A 16959-nucleotide genomic window follows, 5' to 3' on the forward strand; every position below is an offset into this window, starting at 1 on the left:
GCAGAACCCAAAGAGCCCCCCGAGGTGGCCCCGATCCCCCGAGGTGCCCCACGGCCCCACGGCCCGCAGGAGCTTACTGCCCCAACAAAACCACCCACGGCAAAAGCGCTCCGTTTTTCCTAATAGTTCTCATTAGACTTTAATGATTTATTGCTCATCTGCAAGGATTAATATTGCATCCATTAAAAATCATTCATATACAAAATAAACCTCTCTCCCTCCCGACCCCGAACGCTGCTGCCGCCGTCCCTGGGACATGGCTTAAACGGAGCTGCCCCACGCAGGGTGGGATGTGCTCCCACCACCCCACGGCCCCGGGGAGGGCTGAGGGTCCACGCGCGTCACGGGAGAGGGGGAGGGGGGGAGCAGAGGGCACAGGAGGGTGAGCGAAGCTGTGCCATCCATCCTCACATTGTCCTCCATCCCACGGAGGGGGAAAAGCAGCGTTGCAGCCGCAGCTCAGAGCCACGGGAGCGGCTCCCAGCCCCGGGCTGGCGTGGCTGGAGGGTACCACGAGCCTGCCATGTGGGGAGGGGGGAAGGAGCAAACCCAGCCCTGCTCTGGCCTTTGCTGGGGGAAGAAAGAAGCACTGGGAGAGGGAAAAAAGCCGGGAGGAACATTGCTGGGTTGGCACAGGCGTTGCCCCGACCCACAACAAGCTGCAAGGGAGGGAGAAGAGAAATATTTGTCAGCAGCGAGGATGGGGAAGGGAGGAATGAGGCTGGGACAGCAATGAGGAAGCTCTGCTCGGGGGATGGGGGCATGGGGAAGGCTCAGTGTGCACAACTGCCCCGGGACAGAAGCAAAAAGCCCTCCAGAAAAAATGCAGCCAGTCTTTAAGGGCACCCACGTGTCCTCGTGGGAGATGGCAGCTCCAACACGGCCCCTCTACAGCTCATACCCGATCAGAAAGAGGCAAAAAGGAGGAAAGGAAAACAACCCAAGCGAGCAACGAACGTTAACGTTTTCAACTCAAATTAAGGTGCAGTTTGGCAAACAGACAAAAAAAAAACAAAACCAAAACACAAAATAAAACCAACAACAACCTGGGAGAGATGAGGATGACGCCGGGAGAAGTGACCCCCATCTGATTTCAGATTAGCACCCTGACACAGCGAGCTCCCCCGGGCCTGGCTGGGCACCCAGCAGGGCCCCCCCAGCCGGGTGGGACAGTCACCCACTCGAGGTGGCCAGCAGGTGCCACTCTGCTCCCGAGCAGAGCTGGGAGCGTGGATCTAGCAGCTAAAACTGGGCTCTTTAAGGCAATCGAGAAGTTGCAGATAACCCCACACAAAGAAAGTAAAGTAGAAGAGCATCTCCGTACACGTGGATATCCCAGAGGATGGGGTGGGAAGGGTTAAAAGAAAGACATGGAGGATTGCTCTTAAAAAGAGGAGAGGGAACCTGGGAACCACTGGTGGCTTCAGCCACGTGGAAGCAGGGAGCAGAGCCCGGGCTGCCCGCCCAGATCAGGCCGAGATGCGACCGCAAGGGGGGAAGGAGGGAAGAAACCCAAAAGTGACCTTAAAATCACGCCAGTAAATGTAAAAACGGGGCCTCCCCGTGGGTTAAAAGTAAGAAAGGTGAACTGAAATGAAAGGATCTCTACAAATTATCTCCCTAAGGTTGCCTTGTGTGGTCTGGTCCTTCGTACGCGTGGTCCGTCAGTATCTGGAAGAAAGGGATGGGATGGTGAGGCTTGGGGATGCAGTCAGTGGGGATGGACCCCGGGGAAGGCACCGACCTGTAGTAGTTGGGTTTGAAAGGCCCGTTTTTGTTGAGTCCCAGGTACTTGGCCTGATCGTCCGTCAGCTCCGTCAGGTGGGCGTCGAATGAAGGCAGGTGCAAGCTGGCAACGTACTCATCTGAGAAACGGGAGAGGGAAGGGGTCACGCAGCAGGGGGAGGACCTGCGAGGCCCTGTGCCCCACAGGGACATGAAATCCCGGAGCCTGCAGGGTGAGGGACCCCCAGCACACTGCGGGACATCAATGGAAGAACGCAGGGCTGCTTTCAGGCCTTCTTCCCCAAACTCTGGAGGCTCTGTCCAGCCCACCCCTCCTCACATCCGACACCTCTGCCCCGGGGCAGGAGGCAGCATCCCCACTCACCCATCTTCTTGGGCAGCAGGTACACGTCCTGTTTGTAACGGCCCTCGGGAGCGTTGTACAGCTCGATCAGAGCCAGAGCCTGCGGGCATGGCAGCGTCAGTGGGGACACCCGCGCGGCACAGAGCTCAAGGAGATGGGGTAAGGATTCAGAGGGCTGAGGGAGGGGGGACTGCTTCCAAAATGCCCCCGGGGATGCACTTCCAGCCCTCTCTGGGACTGTGCTGGCATGGGGGGGGCACAGGGGTCAGGGATAAGGTGTCACCCGCTCCGGTGGCAGCGCTGGGGCTTAAGGCCCGAGGGAGAAGCTGAGCACAGCGTGAGGAGGAAGGGAAGGGAGCAGCTCTAATTCCCTCCAAAAAGCACAGGAGCAAAACCCCATCTCCCCCCGAGTGCCACTTCGGGTGGCTGCGAGCCAGCTCCCCAACACAGCTCCCATCCCCAGCAGTTTGCACAGACAGCCCCCCACTCCCCCCCCCGACGTTCCCTGCCTTCCCCTCCTTCACAGAGGTGGGCTCAGCCAACGCTGAGCGCACATCACACGGCTCAGCCAGATTTCATCATCGTTTTCTTTGAAAAGGTGGAGCCGGGGCAGACAGAGCGGGACACGGCCGTGTCCGCCCAGCTGAGCCCACGCTCCACGGCCGTTTAACCACTGCCTCCCACATCCCCACAACACACTCCTCTCGCTGCTGTTGCTGCTGTGTGGAAATCTGAAGTCCGAAGGCAGAGCACAGCCTTGCTCTGCTGCAGGCTCCAACCTGTGCTCAGGAAGCTCTGCAGCTGCTCGCTGTGCAGCAGGAGCTGGCAGAGCACAGCCCGGCTCGTTTAAAAGCAACTCCCAGCTTCACAGCACTGATAACCACGTCCCGGCCAAGAGGAGGTGGCTGTATCTGGCGCCAGCGATCCCCGAGCACCCATCCAACTGCGTGTTCCCTGCTCCATCCAAAACATCCCCACCCCGCAGCTTGTGCAAGGCCCCGCAGCACCCCCACCCCACACCCCCACCCCACGGACCTGAGTGGTGGCTGTGATAGAGAGGACGAAGGTGGGAACTGTGGAGCAGCTCAGGTTGAGAAGACGGCCCTAGGAGACAGCAGGCAAAAGCCAATCAAACCTCGAGGCAGGACTCACCTCTGTCCCTCTCCTACCCCTCCAACCACAGGGCGGTGATTCCAGAGCCACCCATGGGACCACAGCACCCACACTCTGCCTCAGCTTCCTCCCACAGCCCTCAGCTGTGGGGAATGCTAGGAACCGGGAGTCTCTCCTACTGTCAGGAGAGCTGGAGTGGGAAGAGGAGACCACCAACCCATCTGCTGGGTGGGAAACCCAGTAAAAGCCATCTGCAGAGCGAGCCTGGCTGACAGGGATATGGTTGCACGTGGTACTGATCCCTCCTCTGGGATTGATAGCAACAGAAAGCTATCGAGAAGTGCTTTGCTGAGCTGCCCGGGCACAACGCGTGGCAGCACCGCTCCGCCTGCTCCCACCCCCATTTCCGACCCACCTCAGCCAGCAGCACCACCCGCTTCCCATCCGGCCAGATGACGTGGTCCACTTGCGAGCGGACCCGCTCCCAGGTGAGCTCAGGGGTCCGGAGGCTGGTCTGCAGGGATGGAGAGCTGGGGGTCAGCACGGGGCCAGCCCAGGGCAGGGGTGGGCAGCGGGGACACTCACCACGTCGATTTCCGTGTTGGAGTGGCCCATGTTGCACACGATGCAGCTGTTCTTCATGCGATCCAGATGTTCTCTGGTCACCACGTTCTTGTTTCCTGCAGGCAGGGCACGGATTGAACCCGAGTCGGGGTGAAATGAGTAACTGCTGGCAGCAAAGTGCCCACCCCGATGGCTCCGGAGCCCCTGAGACATCATCCTGCAGCGAGGTGCACCCAGGCCCCGCTCCTACCTGTGCAGGTAATGACCACGTCGACCTGACGGATTACTTCGCTCAGCTTCACCACCCGAAATCCATCCATGCTGGCAACAAAGGGGGACAGGAACCACAGTGAGGAGGGGAAGGCTGGTCCCTCTCTGCCTTAGGCCAGAGGGCTCTGAGTCCTGCATTGCTCTGGGGCTGCAGCCAGGCTGTCCTTGCACACCCCCAGAGATGCCGGGTGCACGTGGAAGGGCAGCGCAGAGGATCCGGCATCAAACCCACTCTCACAAACACCACAGGAGCTGGGGACATCTGGAGCACTCTGCCAGCTCTGCAGGAATGCTTCCAGCAGCTTTCCCAGCACAGCTGGCTGCAGGAGCCTACTGCCTGCTATCCCACCACTGAACGAGGCCTGAAACCGCCCTACTCCTTCCCCATCGCATCTCAAGGAGACACACACTCCCCGAGCTTAGCCACAGATCCTCCTGGCTCTGTCTGGGTCTCTCTCAGGGTTTGCAGCGAGGCCGCAGAGCAGAGGAAGATGCCCACAAGCAACGTGTAACATCTCACCAGGCCTGGAGGGCACAGATGGGGTCGATCTCCGTGACATAGACAATGGCTCCCAGGGCTTTCAGAGCAGCACAGCATCCCTTGCCGACCTGCAGAGGCAAAGCACCAACATGAAGATGGAAGCAGGGTGCTGAAATCCCTCCCCCACACCCTGAGCACTCCCCCAGGTGGGCCCTGCTGGCCCCAGCCGCCCCCCCCCGAGCCCAGGAGCAGAAGTCCCCTTGTTGTGCACCACGTGCCCTCCAGCACACCAGCAGCAGGCAGGAGCTCCCACAGCACCCTGCTCACAGTCAGCACAGCCTGCAGAAGCCTGCACTTCCCCCCGCTGCCTTTAAACCACAGCATCTCCTTCACATTCAGAGCTGTCCTGCACCGATGGGGGGACACGTCCTCCAACAAGTCCCCCCTGCATCAACACGGGGAAGCAGAGCTCCCGTGACAGCTCCTTTCACCCCGAGTCCTCTCTCTGCACTTCAGACTGACACAGAAGCTCTGCAGCCGAGTGCCACTGAGCCACGCTAACGCCTGGCAGCACCACGTGCCCGTGCTCAGCCCCGTTCTGGGGACATTTACAAACTGCCAGCTAAGAAACACCTCCAGGCACACTCTGTTTGTCACCCAGCTCCAACCACAGGTACTGAAAACGGCCAGCAAGGGCACACTGGGACTCCAGCCCACAAAAGGGCGAAGCGCTGGGGGTGGAAGGGCTCCCTCAGTCTGTAGGATTGAGGCAGAAGTCAGCCCAGGCCCCTGACACTACAACTCTCAGCACAACTCACGGCTGGAGCAGCGCTCAGCACCGCTCAGAGCCTGGGTGAGAGCCACACAGCCTCTGGGTCGGGCAGAGCTCAGCCCCACCGGTGTCTAAATACATCAGGAAGCGTGTTCCTGCTGGGAAGAGCATCTGCAGCTCCTGCCAGGCCCTGCACAGCGAAGACAAACACCCGCACAGCCAGCGCACAGATGGAGGGAAGGTGTCAGCTCCCGGCTCCGCGCTCTTCCAGGGCAGAATCATTTACAAGCTTGTGCTCCAACCTCCCCCTGCCACAGCATTATCCACCAGCAAGAGGCAGCCTGCCCCTGTGCCACAGGCTCAGCAACAGCCGGCTGCAAGCTGAACCCGGGCCAGGGACAGCAGATGGGGGCACCCATGGGGAGCCACCATTCAGGCCAGTGTTCCCAGCAACTGTTGTATTTGCAGCCCAGCTGATCCATGGGCAAACTGCTCTCCGCCCTCCCAGCTGGGCTCCAGCAAGACGTGTCTCCTAACAGCTCACAGCATCAGATCCTAACAGCTCACCGAGTCTGATCTCCTGTGTCAGTCGAAAGTGAGCAGGGAAAGGGTGGGACTCTGAGCTCAGGGATAGGATGGCTGGGGAGAGGCTCACGAAACTCACCTCCCCGTAGCCACACACCACCACCTGCTTCCCTCCAAACATCACATCTGTGGTCCTCTTCAGGCTGGAGGACAGAGAGAGAGCCGTGTTGGGACTGGATGGGTGCTGACAGCGAGGGGCCCCAAAGCCAGGTCCTGCAGACACACAGTGAGGGCGAAGCAGCGCCCCGGGACAGGGACAAGAGCTGCACTCACCCATCCAGGATGGACTCCCGGCAGCAATACAGGTTGTCAAACTTCTGTTTGGTCACAGAGTCATTCACGTTCATGGCTGGCACGCACAGCTTCCCAGCTTTGGAGAGCTGGTACAGCCTGGAAGAGGACAGAAGCAGCTCAGAGCAGACAGCAACCCTACAGGACATCTTCAGACCAGCCTTTCCCACACCCCCTACCTGTGCACACCGGTCACGCTCTCCTCCACGATCCCTCGGATCTTCTTGAATATGTTGGGGTACTTCTTATAAACCCAATGGGTCAGATCCCCTCCGTCATCCAGGATCTAGAGAACAGCAAGTGAGAGCACGGGGCAGTCAAGCAGGAAAAGCACACACAGGGGACAGGGTGGGTACAGAGATGGAGAGCTGCCATGGGGCCAGGACTCCTGGGTCCTCCTGCTTCCCTCAGGGTCCCCTCTGAAAGGGAGGATTTCTTACCCACTGTGTGGAGCTGACAGATCCTAACAGGGTTTACTGTCAATGCTATTGCTCGGCAGCCTGGAAACACAGCCACAGGCAGCACTAACTAAACAGCCCGAGATCAGAAGGGAGCTACAGCCCCAAAAGGCTGCGGGAGCTGTCAGTCCCGTGCCACGTGCTCTCACATCATCCACAGGCACAGACCCCAGGCCGAGGCAAGGGGAGGGACCATCTGCTTTCAGCAAAGGGAAAAGAGCCCTCACAACCCCCTGCACGTGGGGTCTGCAGAGGAAGAGGAAGGGCCGGCAGAAGGCTCGTTACCATGTTAGCCTGCCAGCCATCTACGTTAACACAGCGGTCAATGCACCACCAGAAGTCATCCTCTGACTCTCCCTTCCAGGCAAACACGGCAACACCTAGAAGGAGAAGAGGAGCATCCTTGGCACCCGCTGAGTTTGGCAGAACTTTCTGCTTAGGGAAAAACCACACGCGGGGAGCAAACGCCAGGATCACACCTACTTATCCCTCCCTAAAAGATACTCGGCCCGAGGCTGTGGGGCTGGGAGAGGGGCTGGAAGGGATGCTGCCCTCCAGCTCAGTGGCACTCACCTGCTTCAGCCAGGGCAGCTGCCACCTCGTTCTGTGTGGAGTATATGTTGCAGGCAGACCAGCGGCACTGAGCTCCCAGGGCACACAGCGTCTCGATCAGCACCTGCAGGACAGAGGGGTGAGCAGTGAGGGCACAGCCCCGAGCAGGGAGCGGCTCCAGCAAACACTGCCCAGGCAAAGTGAGGGCAGCAGAAGCTCGCTGAGGGGTTTCCAGGAAAGCAGAGGGGGTCTCCAGCAATTCCCCGCAGTGGGATGCTGGGGAGAAGCTGGTTTCTGCCAGCCCAGGTGCCCGAATGAGAAGCCACTCACTGCAGTCTGTGCTGTGATGTGTGTACAGCCCACGATTTTTGCTCCAGCCAAAGGCTTCTCCCCTTGAGCTCGCTTCCGGAGTGAAATCAGAGCAGACATGTCTGCAAAAGGAACGCAGGGCTTTCAGTGATGGCTGACCCCGGGGGGGACCCCTCTGTCCTCCTCCAGGACGCATCCAGTGCCATCACTCCTGCCACAGCCATCGTGCACTCGGGGAGAAACCTCCCTGCCTCTGCTCCAGCACCTCTGCCCAAAGTGGGAGCAGGGCACCAGCATCGTCTGTGAGCTGACAAAGCCACGGGGACACAGCATCCCCCAGGCATGCAGCAAGGGGGTGTGGGGCAGGCAGCAGTGTGCCCTGCTAAGTGCAGTCTGCCTTGCAGCAGAATCACAGCAAGGAGAAACACCTACAGGTGGAAACTGTGCTGCTGTGCCTCCACAGAGCTGCCAGAAACGTGTCCATACCCTTCTCTTGCTTTGGTAGCCCATGTCTGAAAGGAGCCTGAAAGCCAAGTTACCCAACCAGAACGGTAACTCAGCTCCAGGGGAAGGGGCTGAGACAGTCCCAGTGGCTCCCAAGGAGCCACAAGATCCTCACTCGCTGAGGATTCCCACCTGGAGCCACAAAGAGCCCAACAACTCCAGGCAGCCCTACGGGCGTGGGGAGGAGTGGCTGCAAAGCTACCTGACAGAAAGGGAGCCAGCGTGCCCAGCTGGCCAAGAGGGCTGACTGCATCCTGGCCTGGATCAGGAATGGGGTGGTGAGCAGCACCTGCCCCACACTCAGCCCTGGTGAGGCCTCACCTCGAGCACTGTGCTCAGTTTGGGGCAGCTCAGTACAGAAAGGACACGGAGGTGCTGGAGCAGGTCCAAAGGAGGGCAACAAGGCTGGGAAGGGCATGGAAAGGGTGCCCTATGAGGAGAGACTGAAGGAACTGGGACTGGGGACAAGGAAACTGAGGGGAAACCCCACTGCTCTCTTGCAGTATCTGAAAGGTGATGGCAGCGAGGGTGGGGTTGGGCTCTGCTCACTGCTGACAGGGACAGGATATGGCCTCAAGGTGCACCAGGGCAAGTTTAGGTTGGAGATCAGGGAACACTTCTGTACAGAAAGGGTCATTGAGCACCGGGATGGGCTCCGCAGGGACGCGGTGCAGTCACCATCCCTGGGTGTGCGTAGATCTATTTGCATGCAGTGCTCAGGGCCGTGCTGTAGCAGAGGGCTGTCAGAGTTGGGGCAGTATGGTTCAGTCGTGGTTGGACTCGATGATCTTTGGGGTCTTTTCCAACCTGAGTGATTCCACTTGGCCACGGGCCCCACAGACCCCCACAGACCCTCACCCTGCTCAGCGATCTCGATCTCCCGGCGTCCAAACTCTGCCTGCTTGATGTTCTTCACGCAGAAGTTGCTGCTGCCTTTGGAATTGGTTTGCTGCTTCTCGCGGGGTGACACCTCATCATCAGAGCTGTCTGTGTAGGACGCAGCTAAAGCCAGCAGAGGAATGAGCGTCAGCCCCACTCCTGGTGGTCTGTGCCCCCCCATGGGACTACAGCAGAGCACGAGGCAGTGGCCTGGGGCACCCCAACACGGCAGTGCCCCCCAGGGCTGGGCACCTACCCGAGCTGTAGCTGTCAGTGGAAGACTGCGAGATGGAGCGGGACAGGGAGCGGCGGCCGGTCTTGGTCGGGAACTTGGTGAACTCCTGCATGTCATCTGCAAACTGGATTTGCTGAGAGGTGCAAAGGAACAGAAGCGTTAGGTGAGCCAGAGCTCTGCTCCGGGTACGTGGGCACGGGGCTCTGCTCAGCTGAGTGCTGTCAAACCTACCAGAAAGTTCTGCAGCTCCAGGTGCCTGAACAGAACCTCCTCCTCTGCCTACTAATCTCTGCCAGTGGAAGCCTGCAGCAGAGCTGACACCCAACACCTGAGCCTAAAAACAAGAGCCCTGGGACACCCAACGTCCCCTCCACTCCCTCTCTGGCTCCAAGAACGCCCCGCGGTGCTGAGCCCTGGGCAGCACCACACAGCTCAGAGCAGAGCTGTGGATCCTTCACCCCCCCCCCCCCAGCTCTGCTGGTTTGTGCTGACAAAGGCGGGCAGGTCCCAGCCCAGCTGCGATCCCGGCACTCCTAGCTTCTCTCCCAGCTTAAAAACATGGCACGTCCTTCCAAAACCCACACTGAGAGTGGGAGGCGGGGGGGGGGGGGAACACCGAGAGAACATTTCAACAGAAGGTGGTTGACATTGCATTGACTTTCAATCTCCTGTGCCTTACAGATGTTTGCATTGGAAGGGATGCCCTCGAGCTGTCCCTCCCAGCTCCCATCAGCCTCAAAGAAGGGCCAAAATGGCCCCAAAGTGCAGAGCCCCACTGCTGCTCCCGGATGAGGAAAAGAGCCCCAGGGCCCCCCCAGTACGCTGCCAGGCAGGGGACCCCCACCCTGGTCTCTTCCCTTTCTGTACTTTAATAGGGACAAGACCTCATGCAGGGAGAGGCACTAACCTCCATCCCACGGAGGAGGAACCAGGAGAGGCTGGCTGCATGGGAATGCTGAGTGGGGTTTGCAGCTTCAGCTCTGCAATCCTTTTCAGTTGCTCAGCACAGGGGGAGGAGGAACCCGAGGGCATCCCAACCCGCAGGACGGGTGAGTGGGGACAGGGTGAGCAGCTCAAAGCGAGCTGGGGAACCTTCTCCATCTCAGGAAAAGGTTTGCAGGGCTCGGAGCTGTGCGAGCGATGCGCTGCGGGGCTGCAGTGCAGCCACGTGTGTGCCCCTGGCTCAGGCACTGTGGGATGAGACCTCGGTGCGTCCCCACTCGTGGACTCAGCCCCACACAGAGGGCCCAAACTGCTGCTAAGGAGACGGAGCAGGCTGCATTAAGCACAGTAATCCCCAGCAGGGCTTTACCACAGCTCATCCGAACTGCGTGGCTTAGCAAAATCTGCCCTGTCTAAAATTATCACCCGACGCAGCCGCACGCCAGGACCCTCCGAGCACAGCAAGCAGCCACAGCACCCCAAACCCAAGGACAGAACCCCCAGCGTGCAGTCTGGGGCCTGGGTCGGGCTGGGAGCTGCGGTCTGCTGACCCCACAGTGTCCCCATCCGCCTGCTGGAGATGCTGCTGTTCCCCCCTGCAGGATGCTGTGGGCCAGAAGTGCCCCGTGGGGATGACTGGGGCCACTCCGGGGCTGCGTGCCCACAAACCAAGTCCCCAAGCTGTCCCATCCCGTGGGAAGAGGCTCTTCCCATTGGGTGGAGCACGATGCTGAAGTGCAAGGAAAATATTTTCCATCCCAGCCGTTCACGAGCGAGGAGCGAAAGAAAACACAGCAGTGCTGGAGGAGCACCAGGGCAGCACTGAGCTGCGGGATGCTCTGCAGGAAAACACCACGGCCCCAAAACACCACCACGGCCCCAAAACACCACCACGGCCCCAAAACACCACCACGGCCCCAAAACACCACCACGGCCCCAAAACACCACCACTTGGGGTCTGCTTGCCAGCTTCAGCCCAGCAGCACCGCACGCTGCCTGCTCTCAGTCACACCCCCCCAAAGGCACAGGGACACCGGCTCCAAGCTGCACACGAGGAAGGAGGTGACCCCCCACAAACAAAGTGGGGCTGCCAACCCCCACGTAACACCCCCCTCCACTCCCTGGCGGAGGCTGTGAAGTGCTCGGTGCTGCCCACGCTCGCTGTGGTCTGACTTCGGTTCATCACTGCCTCCAGCTCCCGCAGCCTGGAGATGCTTCCCATCCCAGCACCCCCACCCGGAGCTCCAGCACAGCCCATTACCTGCAGCCGCCCCCTCTGCCCCGTGTGGTTTACCCCGGGGGGGCCGTGGCTGTTTTGTCACGCGGGTCCCTTTCTCCCCACACTGCTGAGTTTGGGTATTTCTAAACACCAGTTGTCCTCATTCATTTCTTTGCAGCAGGAACAGAAAGGCACGGCAGGGGCTGAGGTCTCTCCGGCCACGCAGCGGCAGAGGGGAAAAACAAGAAAAAGAGGAGGAAAAACAAAAAGCCCGACAGCACAGCGTGAGGCTTTTCTTATTTTCTGGGTCACAAAAGAGTGGAGCAGCAGGTCTGCTCGGGACAAACCCCTGGAGGGGGGACAGCTCCTTCCAGGCTCCGTTCCCACAACCACCGGCCCAGAGAGGCCCCGGAGATGCCGCTGGGAACACACAGCCACAGGAGCTGGCAGCAGCACTGCCATCCTCAGCCCCACTCTGCCCTACTTGCAGGCCAGGCTAACCCCCAGCCCCCCCCAGACGTGGGGCACAGACCCACCAGCACGCTGGGGATGCAGACAGAGCTCAGGGCTCAAGCAAATGCGTGTGGTTTTGGAGTGGAAGTCACGAAGGCGGCTGTGGGTGTTTGTTGGGTGCCTGCCCTGCCAGGTCCCACAGCCCCACAGTGCCCTGCAAGGACCCAAGAGGGAACATCGGTGGCTCCAGCAGGCGGATGGGGACGGTGGGGTCAGCAAACCGCAGCTCCCAGCCTGAGCCTGGCCCCAAACCAGCAGCAAGGGGAGGTTTGGAGAAGGCCTCCAGGGGTGCGTTTGGCCCCGTGATTCATTCTACCTCCTCCCGGCAGCAGGGCTGAGCCACAACCAAGGCAGCAGCTGAGACACCGCAGAGCTGGCAGGAAAGCTCCAGGCACAACCACATTTCCAGCCCAAATCCGCTCAGCAGCGACAAACAGCCCGGCCAGAGCCAGAGCAGATGTGGGACGAGATGACCTTCAGCACTCCCCCTCTCGACTCAGCTCTGCTCGATGATGCTGAGGGCAGGGAACAGCCTGAGCCAGCAGCGCGGGGTGCACCGCCACACGGGCACCTCCTGACGGTCTGCAGAGCACAACCATGGCACACGTGAGCCCGTGGCACGGCAGTCACGGCTCGAGGACTTTCCCCTCGGTGACACAACAGCTCCCCATCCCTTTGAAGATAACCCAGAGCACTTTGTGGGGCGGCTCAGCTCCGCGGATCAAAGGGGGAACGTCAGCACACGGAGCCCCACGAAGGCTCACGGGGGGGTGCTGCTGCCAGCAAGGCACAGCCAGCTCCCTGAGCAGCAACTGCAGCCAGACTTCAGCCCTCAGCGCCCTGTGCTGCTCCTGACAAGGAAACGAAGGGCACTGAGGTCCCGGCCGAGCCCTGCCTCCAGCCTGCACCCCTCAGCGGCAGAAGAGGGCTGGGGGAAGCACTGGGGAAAAAGAAAAGCAACAAGATGAAGTTCCCGTGAGCACAGGAGGTGGATTAGGGACTTTCACAGCTTGGAGGAACAGCAGGAAAGGATTGGGCCCACCCCAAGGTTGGTCACCCCACAAAGCGGCGGCGGTGAAAACCAAACAGAGCGTGGGATTAAATGGGATTTTAAGCATCCGACCGTTAAAGAGTAACTGGGGATAATTACTGCCCCACGAACACCTCCGGGTCAAAGGTGCGCCTCCTCCAGCAGATAAAGCGCCCGCTCCTTGGACCCCGGGCTGCCAGGCACAGCACTGCTCCGAGTGGGACAAGTGACAGCTCCCAGGGACAAGGGGACACCCCAATGCTGAGGGCAGCGAGCTCCCATCGCGCTGCAGAGGTCGGCCCTACAAAGCCAGCGCCGTGCTGCGTTACCTGGACACCTCCTGGAGTGCAAACACAGACCTGCACGGCCCGCGGGTCAGCCCAGCACAGATATCAGGGTCTGCGGAGGACTGATAGGGCTTGGGAATGGGGAAGGCATCGCCCAGGAGGAGCCTCCCACCCCACAGCCATCAACGAGATAATCGGTGTTAATTGGAGCTGCCTTGCTGGACGGAGCCACTCACGGGTGCTTATAGGGCAGAGGGAGAAGCAACAGCCCCAGCACGCCGAGGAGGCGAAGGACACAAATCTGCGTGTCACAGATGACCGGGAATCCGCTTTAATTAACGGCCATTTTTAAACAAAACCCAACTCGTCCACAATCACAGCCCTGCCAGGACACGGCAACACGCGGGAGTGCGGTCAGAGCGCTCACCAACCCCCCAGAAAACCCCAAAGCCCCCCCAACCCGAAGGCTGCCCCACACCCCCCCCCACACACACTGCCTGCAGAAGCCCAGGAGCACTTCAAGACCTCTTTGGCCCTTTCCAGAAACCGAGCAGCTCAGCCCGGCACCCGGCAGCGGTTGGAGGATGCTCCACCCCGAAGCCACGGCTGGGAGGGAATCAGCACTGTCTGCACTGCAGCTGCCAGAGCTGAACGAGCTCTCCCATCTTACCCGAGAATCACAGAGGTCAGAAAAGACCCCCGAGGTCACCGAGTCCTACCCTCCCCACCCACCACATCCCATCGTTGGTTCCTTGGTCCCCCCAGCAGTTGCTCACCAGCCCCACTTGCACAGGCGTGCCAGCTCTGCCCAGCACTCACACCGCTGCTTTCAGCCCCAGACGCCCTTTGCTTTCGATGCCTCTGCTCAGAAGGGCTGCGAGGAGGGACAGAAGCAGCTTCAGCAGAGGGGGATCACTGCTGCGGTGATCCGGCACGGCAGCCCTGGGGACACTGGCTCTCTGCAAACAGCACTGATTTGGTTATGTTAAGGACGAGAAGCGGGCAGTCCTCGTGCCCTGCTCGCAGCCCAGGCTCGTGCTGCCCGTGGGCAGCGTGGGCTCTGCCAACGGTCGCCCAGGAGGAGCTGTACCCACCTCTGAAGGCAGCAGGAGCCTCACCCGAATGGCAGCACAGCGTGTCCGACCCGCTGGAACACCGTGTCCCCGGCCATGGCAGTTCTTTGGCTGTCACCAACCTGAAGTAAACAGATTCTGCAGCGGCACCGAGCTCGTTACCAAGGCCACTGCATTGATCCCCGAGCAGAATTCACACGAGCAGCTCCAACACGCCACGGGGCAGCCGAGGTGGTCTCCCACAGGCAGCCCCCACCTCCTGCTGCCACAGAGAGGACTTTGAGTCTACGACAGTGGCCCTGAACCCCTCGGACCGAGCCACCGAGGAGCAGGGTGCTGCCAAAGCACCAGCACGAGGTGCCCCATAGGGCAGACAGGAGCCCCGGGGACATCGCCGTGATGTGTATCCCCACATAAGCAGCCTCGATCAAAGGGCTCAGCAGGAAGCAAAGCAAAGCCCTCCACAAAGGGCACCGCTCCCGCAGGAAGCACCCAACGATAAGGAGCCCGGGCTGATAGGAGCAGAGCTCTTTGACTAAGTGCTGCTCAAACAGCCAGGACACGGGCTGCTCGTCGGTGAGGGTCAGCCCCAAGCCGGCCTCAACCCCCCGGCTGCCCGAGCAGGACCTGAGCAGGGCAGCAGGAACGGGACCCAGCGTGGGGTGGGAACCCCGTGCAGGGAGAACTGTCAGGGTCCCGAGGGAGGTGTTGGTGTTGGCCAAATCCAGCTCGGGGTCTGTGCTGAGCAGGAGGACCCCCCCCCCCACCACCACCACCGCTGTGCTCCACCTGGATATGGGAAGGGGGGAGAGCAGGGAGGTAACAAAAGAACAGATGGTTGGGGAAGGAAGCGAGCAGCTGAGCACGCAGCATCTGGTTGGAGAAGCAGCAGAGGAGGTGGGCACGGCCGGGGATGGGCACGGAGCGGCACGCGGGCACCCGTGAGCAGCCAGGCTAAGGGACAAAACGAAAGGAAGAGGAAAAATGAGCAGCTCCGGGAGCTGTGCTGCTGCAAGGGCGGCCCCAACCCAACGTGCTGAGGGGGTGGTGGGCTCCTGAGCACCGAGCAGGGGCAAGGAGGACCCAGAGCAACGGGCCGAGCTGCAGCACTGGGACTGCAGCAAGGTCAGGTGCTGCTCAGCAGCGGGACGGCAGCAGAACACTGCAGCTCTGGGTCCCCTGCTCCCACCTCCCCCGCACCGCATCCGCAGGGCCGACCCCGGCACGCAGCTCACAGCTCACTCCACGCTCACTGCATGAATAAGCAGATTGCAGAGGGGACAAACACGGACGGGGCACCCAAAGCTCAGCACGCTCTGCCCCACGGCACAGCCCCACAGCTCAGGGCTCAGACACGCTGGGAAAGCCCACTGCCACGGGCACCATCCCCGGGGACAGCACGGGGGGGGGCCGGAAGAGCACCCCCTGCCCTTCGCTTCTCCTTCAGCCCCACATCCCTATGCGCTTAACACAAGCACACCCCCCCGGGAACATCACACACAGGAGAGAGCACAGAGCTCAGCACCGCTCACCTCCGCCTGCAAAGCACTCCCACCGAAGCTGGGGCCGTGAAGCGGAGCACACCGGGAGCTCCCCGAGGAGCACCAGCTGCATGTCTGCACAGCTCTGAGCCCATCACGCGTCATCTTTTCACCTCTTACCTCCCGCCGTTTCACTTCTTCACCCTCAACAAATCAACGACGAGAAGGAACGGGGGGGGGGGGAGCAACCGCAGCGGCGGGGCCGTCACCTCTCAGCCACCGCTGGTGCCCGCTGAGAGCTGCCCTAAGCAGCTTTGGATTGCATTAAAACCAAGAGGCATTTTAATGGTTTAATTGCGATCCCGTTTCGAAGGCATCCGAAAGCGCCTCGAGCTGGGGGCAATCCTCCCCCCCCTCGTCCTTCCATCCTCTGCCAACGCTTCCAGCATTACCGAGCTGTGTTTGCACGCACCAGCCAGGCCAAGGGAACAGTGGCCCGAAGCGTTTTGTCCCTTGACCTCGGCCGCGTCGCACGCTCCCCGGGATCTCTCTCAGAGCCGATGTTATCGGCCTCAAATGCCTCCTGCTGCTCAGGGCACCTCTACATCACCTCCCAACCGCCGCAGTGAGCGCAGCTCCGCACTGTGCTATGAGCCCGGGCAGACAGCAGCACAGCCGTGGTAAGAAAGCATCCCCCCCCGGGCACGGCCAGCCCTCCCCACCGACAACGCCGGGACGATTCCCCTTCGGCACAGAGGTCGTGTTTTCTACGGGCAGGACGCTTCGGAACGAACGGCTCGCTCAGCTGACCACATCCCACCTCATTAACATCCCATCCCGCAGGGGAAGACAGCGGCAATCCAGACGGACAAACACCGCCCGAGCCTCCCCGGGAAGATCCCGGCCCCGCGTCCCTCCGCTCCTTCCCCCAGGCCACGTCCAAAGCCCGGAGAAACACAGCCGAGCACGACGCACCGCCGGTACCGGGGCACACACACACACACGGCCACGGGGACCGAGCGGCGGATCCACCCCGCCCCACTCGGAGCTCAGCCCCATCCACCACCGGTCCCCCCCCCCTCGGGCTCGGTACCTTCTTGGGGGCTTTGGTGACGGTGGCCATGAAGGAGTACTTCTCGGCGTCCTCCGCCTCCTTGGCCTGCTTCGCCTCCTCGCCGCCGGCGGGCTCCGGGGCCGACATCCTGCGGCGGGGCGGGGGGAGGGGCCGCGGGGCGGAGCGGCGCGGGGAACGGGCGGGGGTGGGGAGGGCGGCGCGGGGCGGAGCCGTTCTCCCGCGGTACCGCTTCGCAGC

At 61.1% G+C, this 16959-nt stretch overlaps 1 protein-coding gene across 1 annotated transcript; it reads right to left on the minus strand.

The window, feature by feature from the left end:
- Positions 1-1505: 1505 nt before the first annotated feature.
- Positions 1506-16859, minus strand: AHCYL1 (adenosylhomocysteinase like 1). Its single transcript, XM_065740449.1, has 17 exons — positions 16741-16859; positions 9124-9235; positions 8847-8990; positions 7506-7606; positions 7197-7299; positions 6909-7003; positions 6345-6451; positions 6148-6264; positions 5954-6017; positions 4557-4645; positions 4017-4087; positions 3788-3882; positions 3618-3716; positions 3125-3193; positions 2111-2189; positions 1745-1865; positions 1506-1671 (listed from the first exon to the last, which is right to left on the minus strand). The coding sequence occupies exons 1-17, from the start codon at positions 16846-16848 to the stop codon at positions 1665-1667; spliced, it is 1581 nt and encodes a 526-aa protein (XP_065596521.1). The 5' UTR covers positions 16849-16859; the 3' UTR covers positions 1506-1664.
- Positions 16860-16959: the final 100 nt, after the last annotated feature.

This window comes from Cyrtonyx montezumae, unplaced genomic scaffold, assembly GCF_038088225.1.
Source record: "Cyrtonyx montezumae isolate F1298 unplaced genomic scaffold, pur_monq_1.0 scaffold_26, whole genome shotgun sequence".
Lineage (NCBI taxonomy): Eukaryota > Metazoa > Chordata > Aves > Galliformes > Odontophoridae > Cyrtonyx > Cyrtonyx montezumae.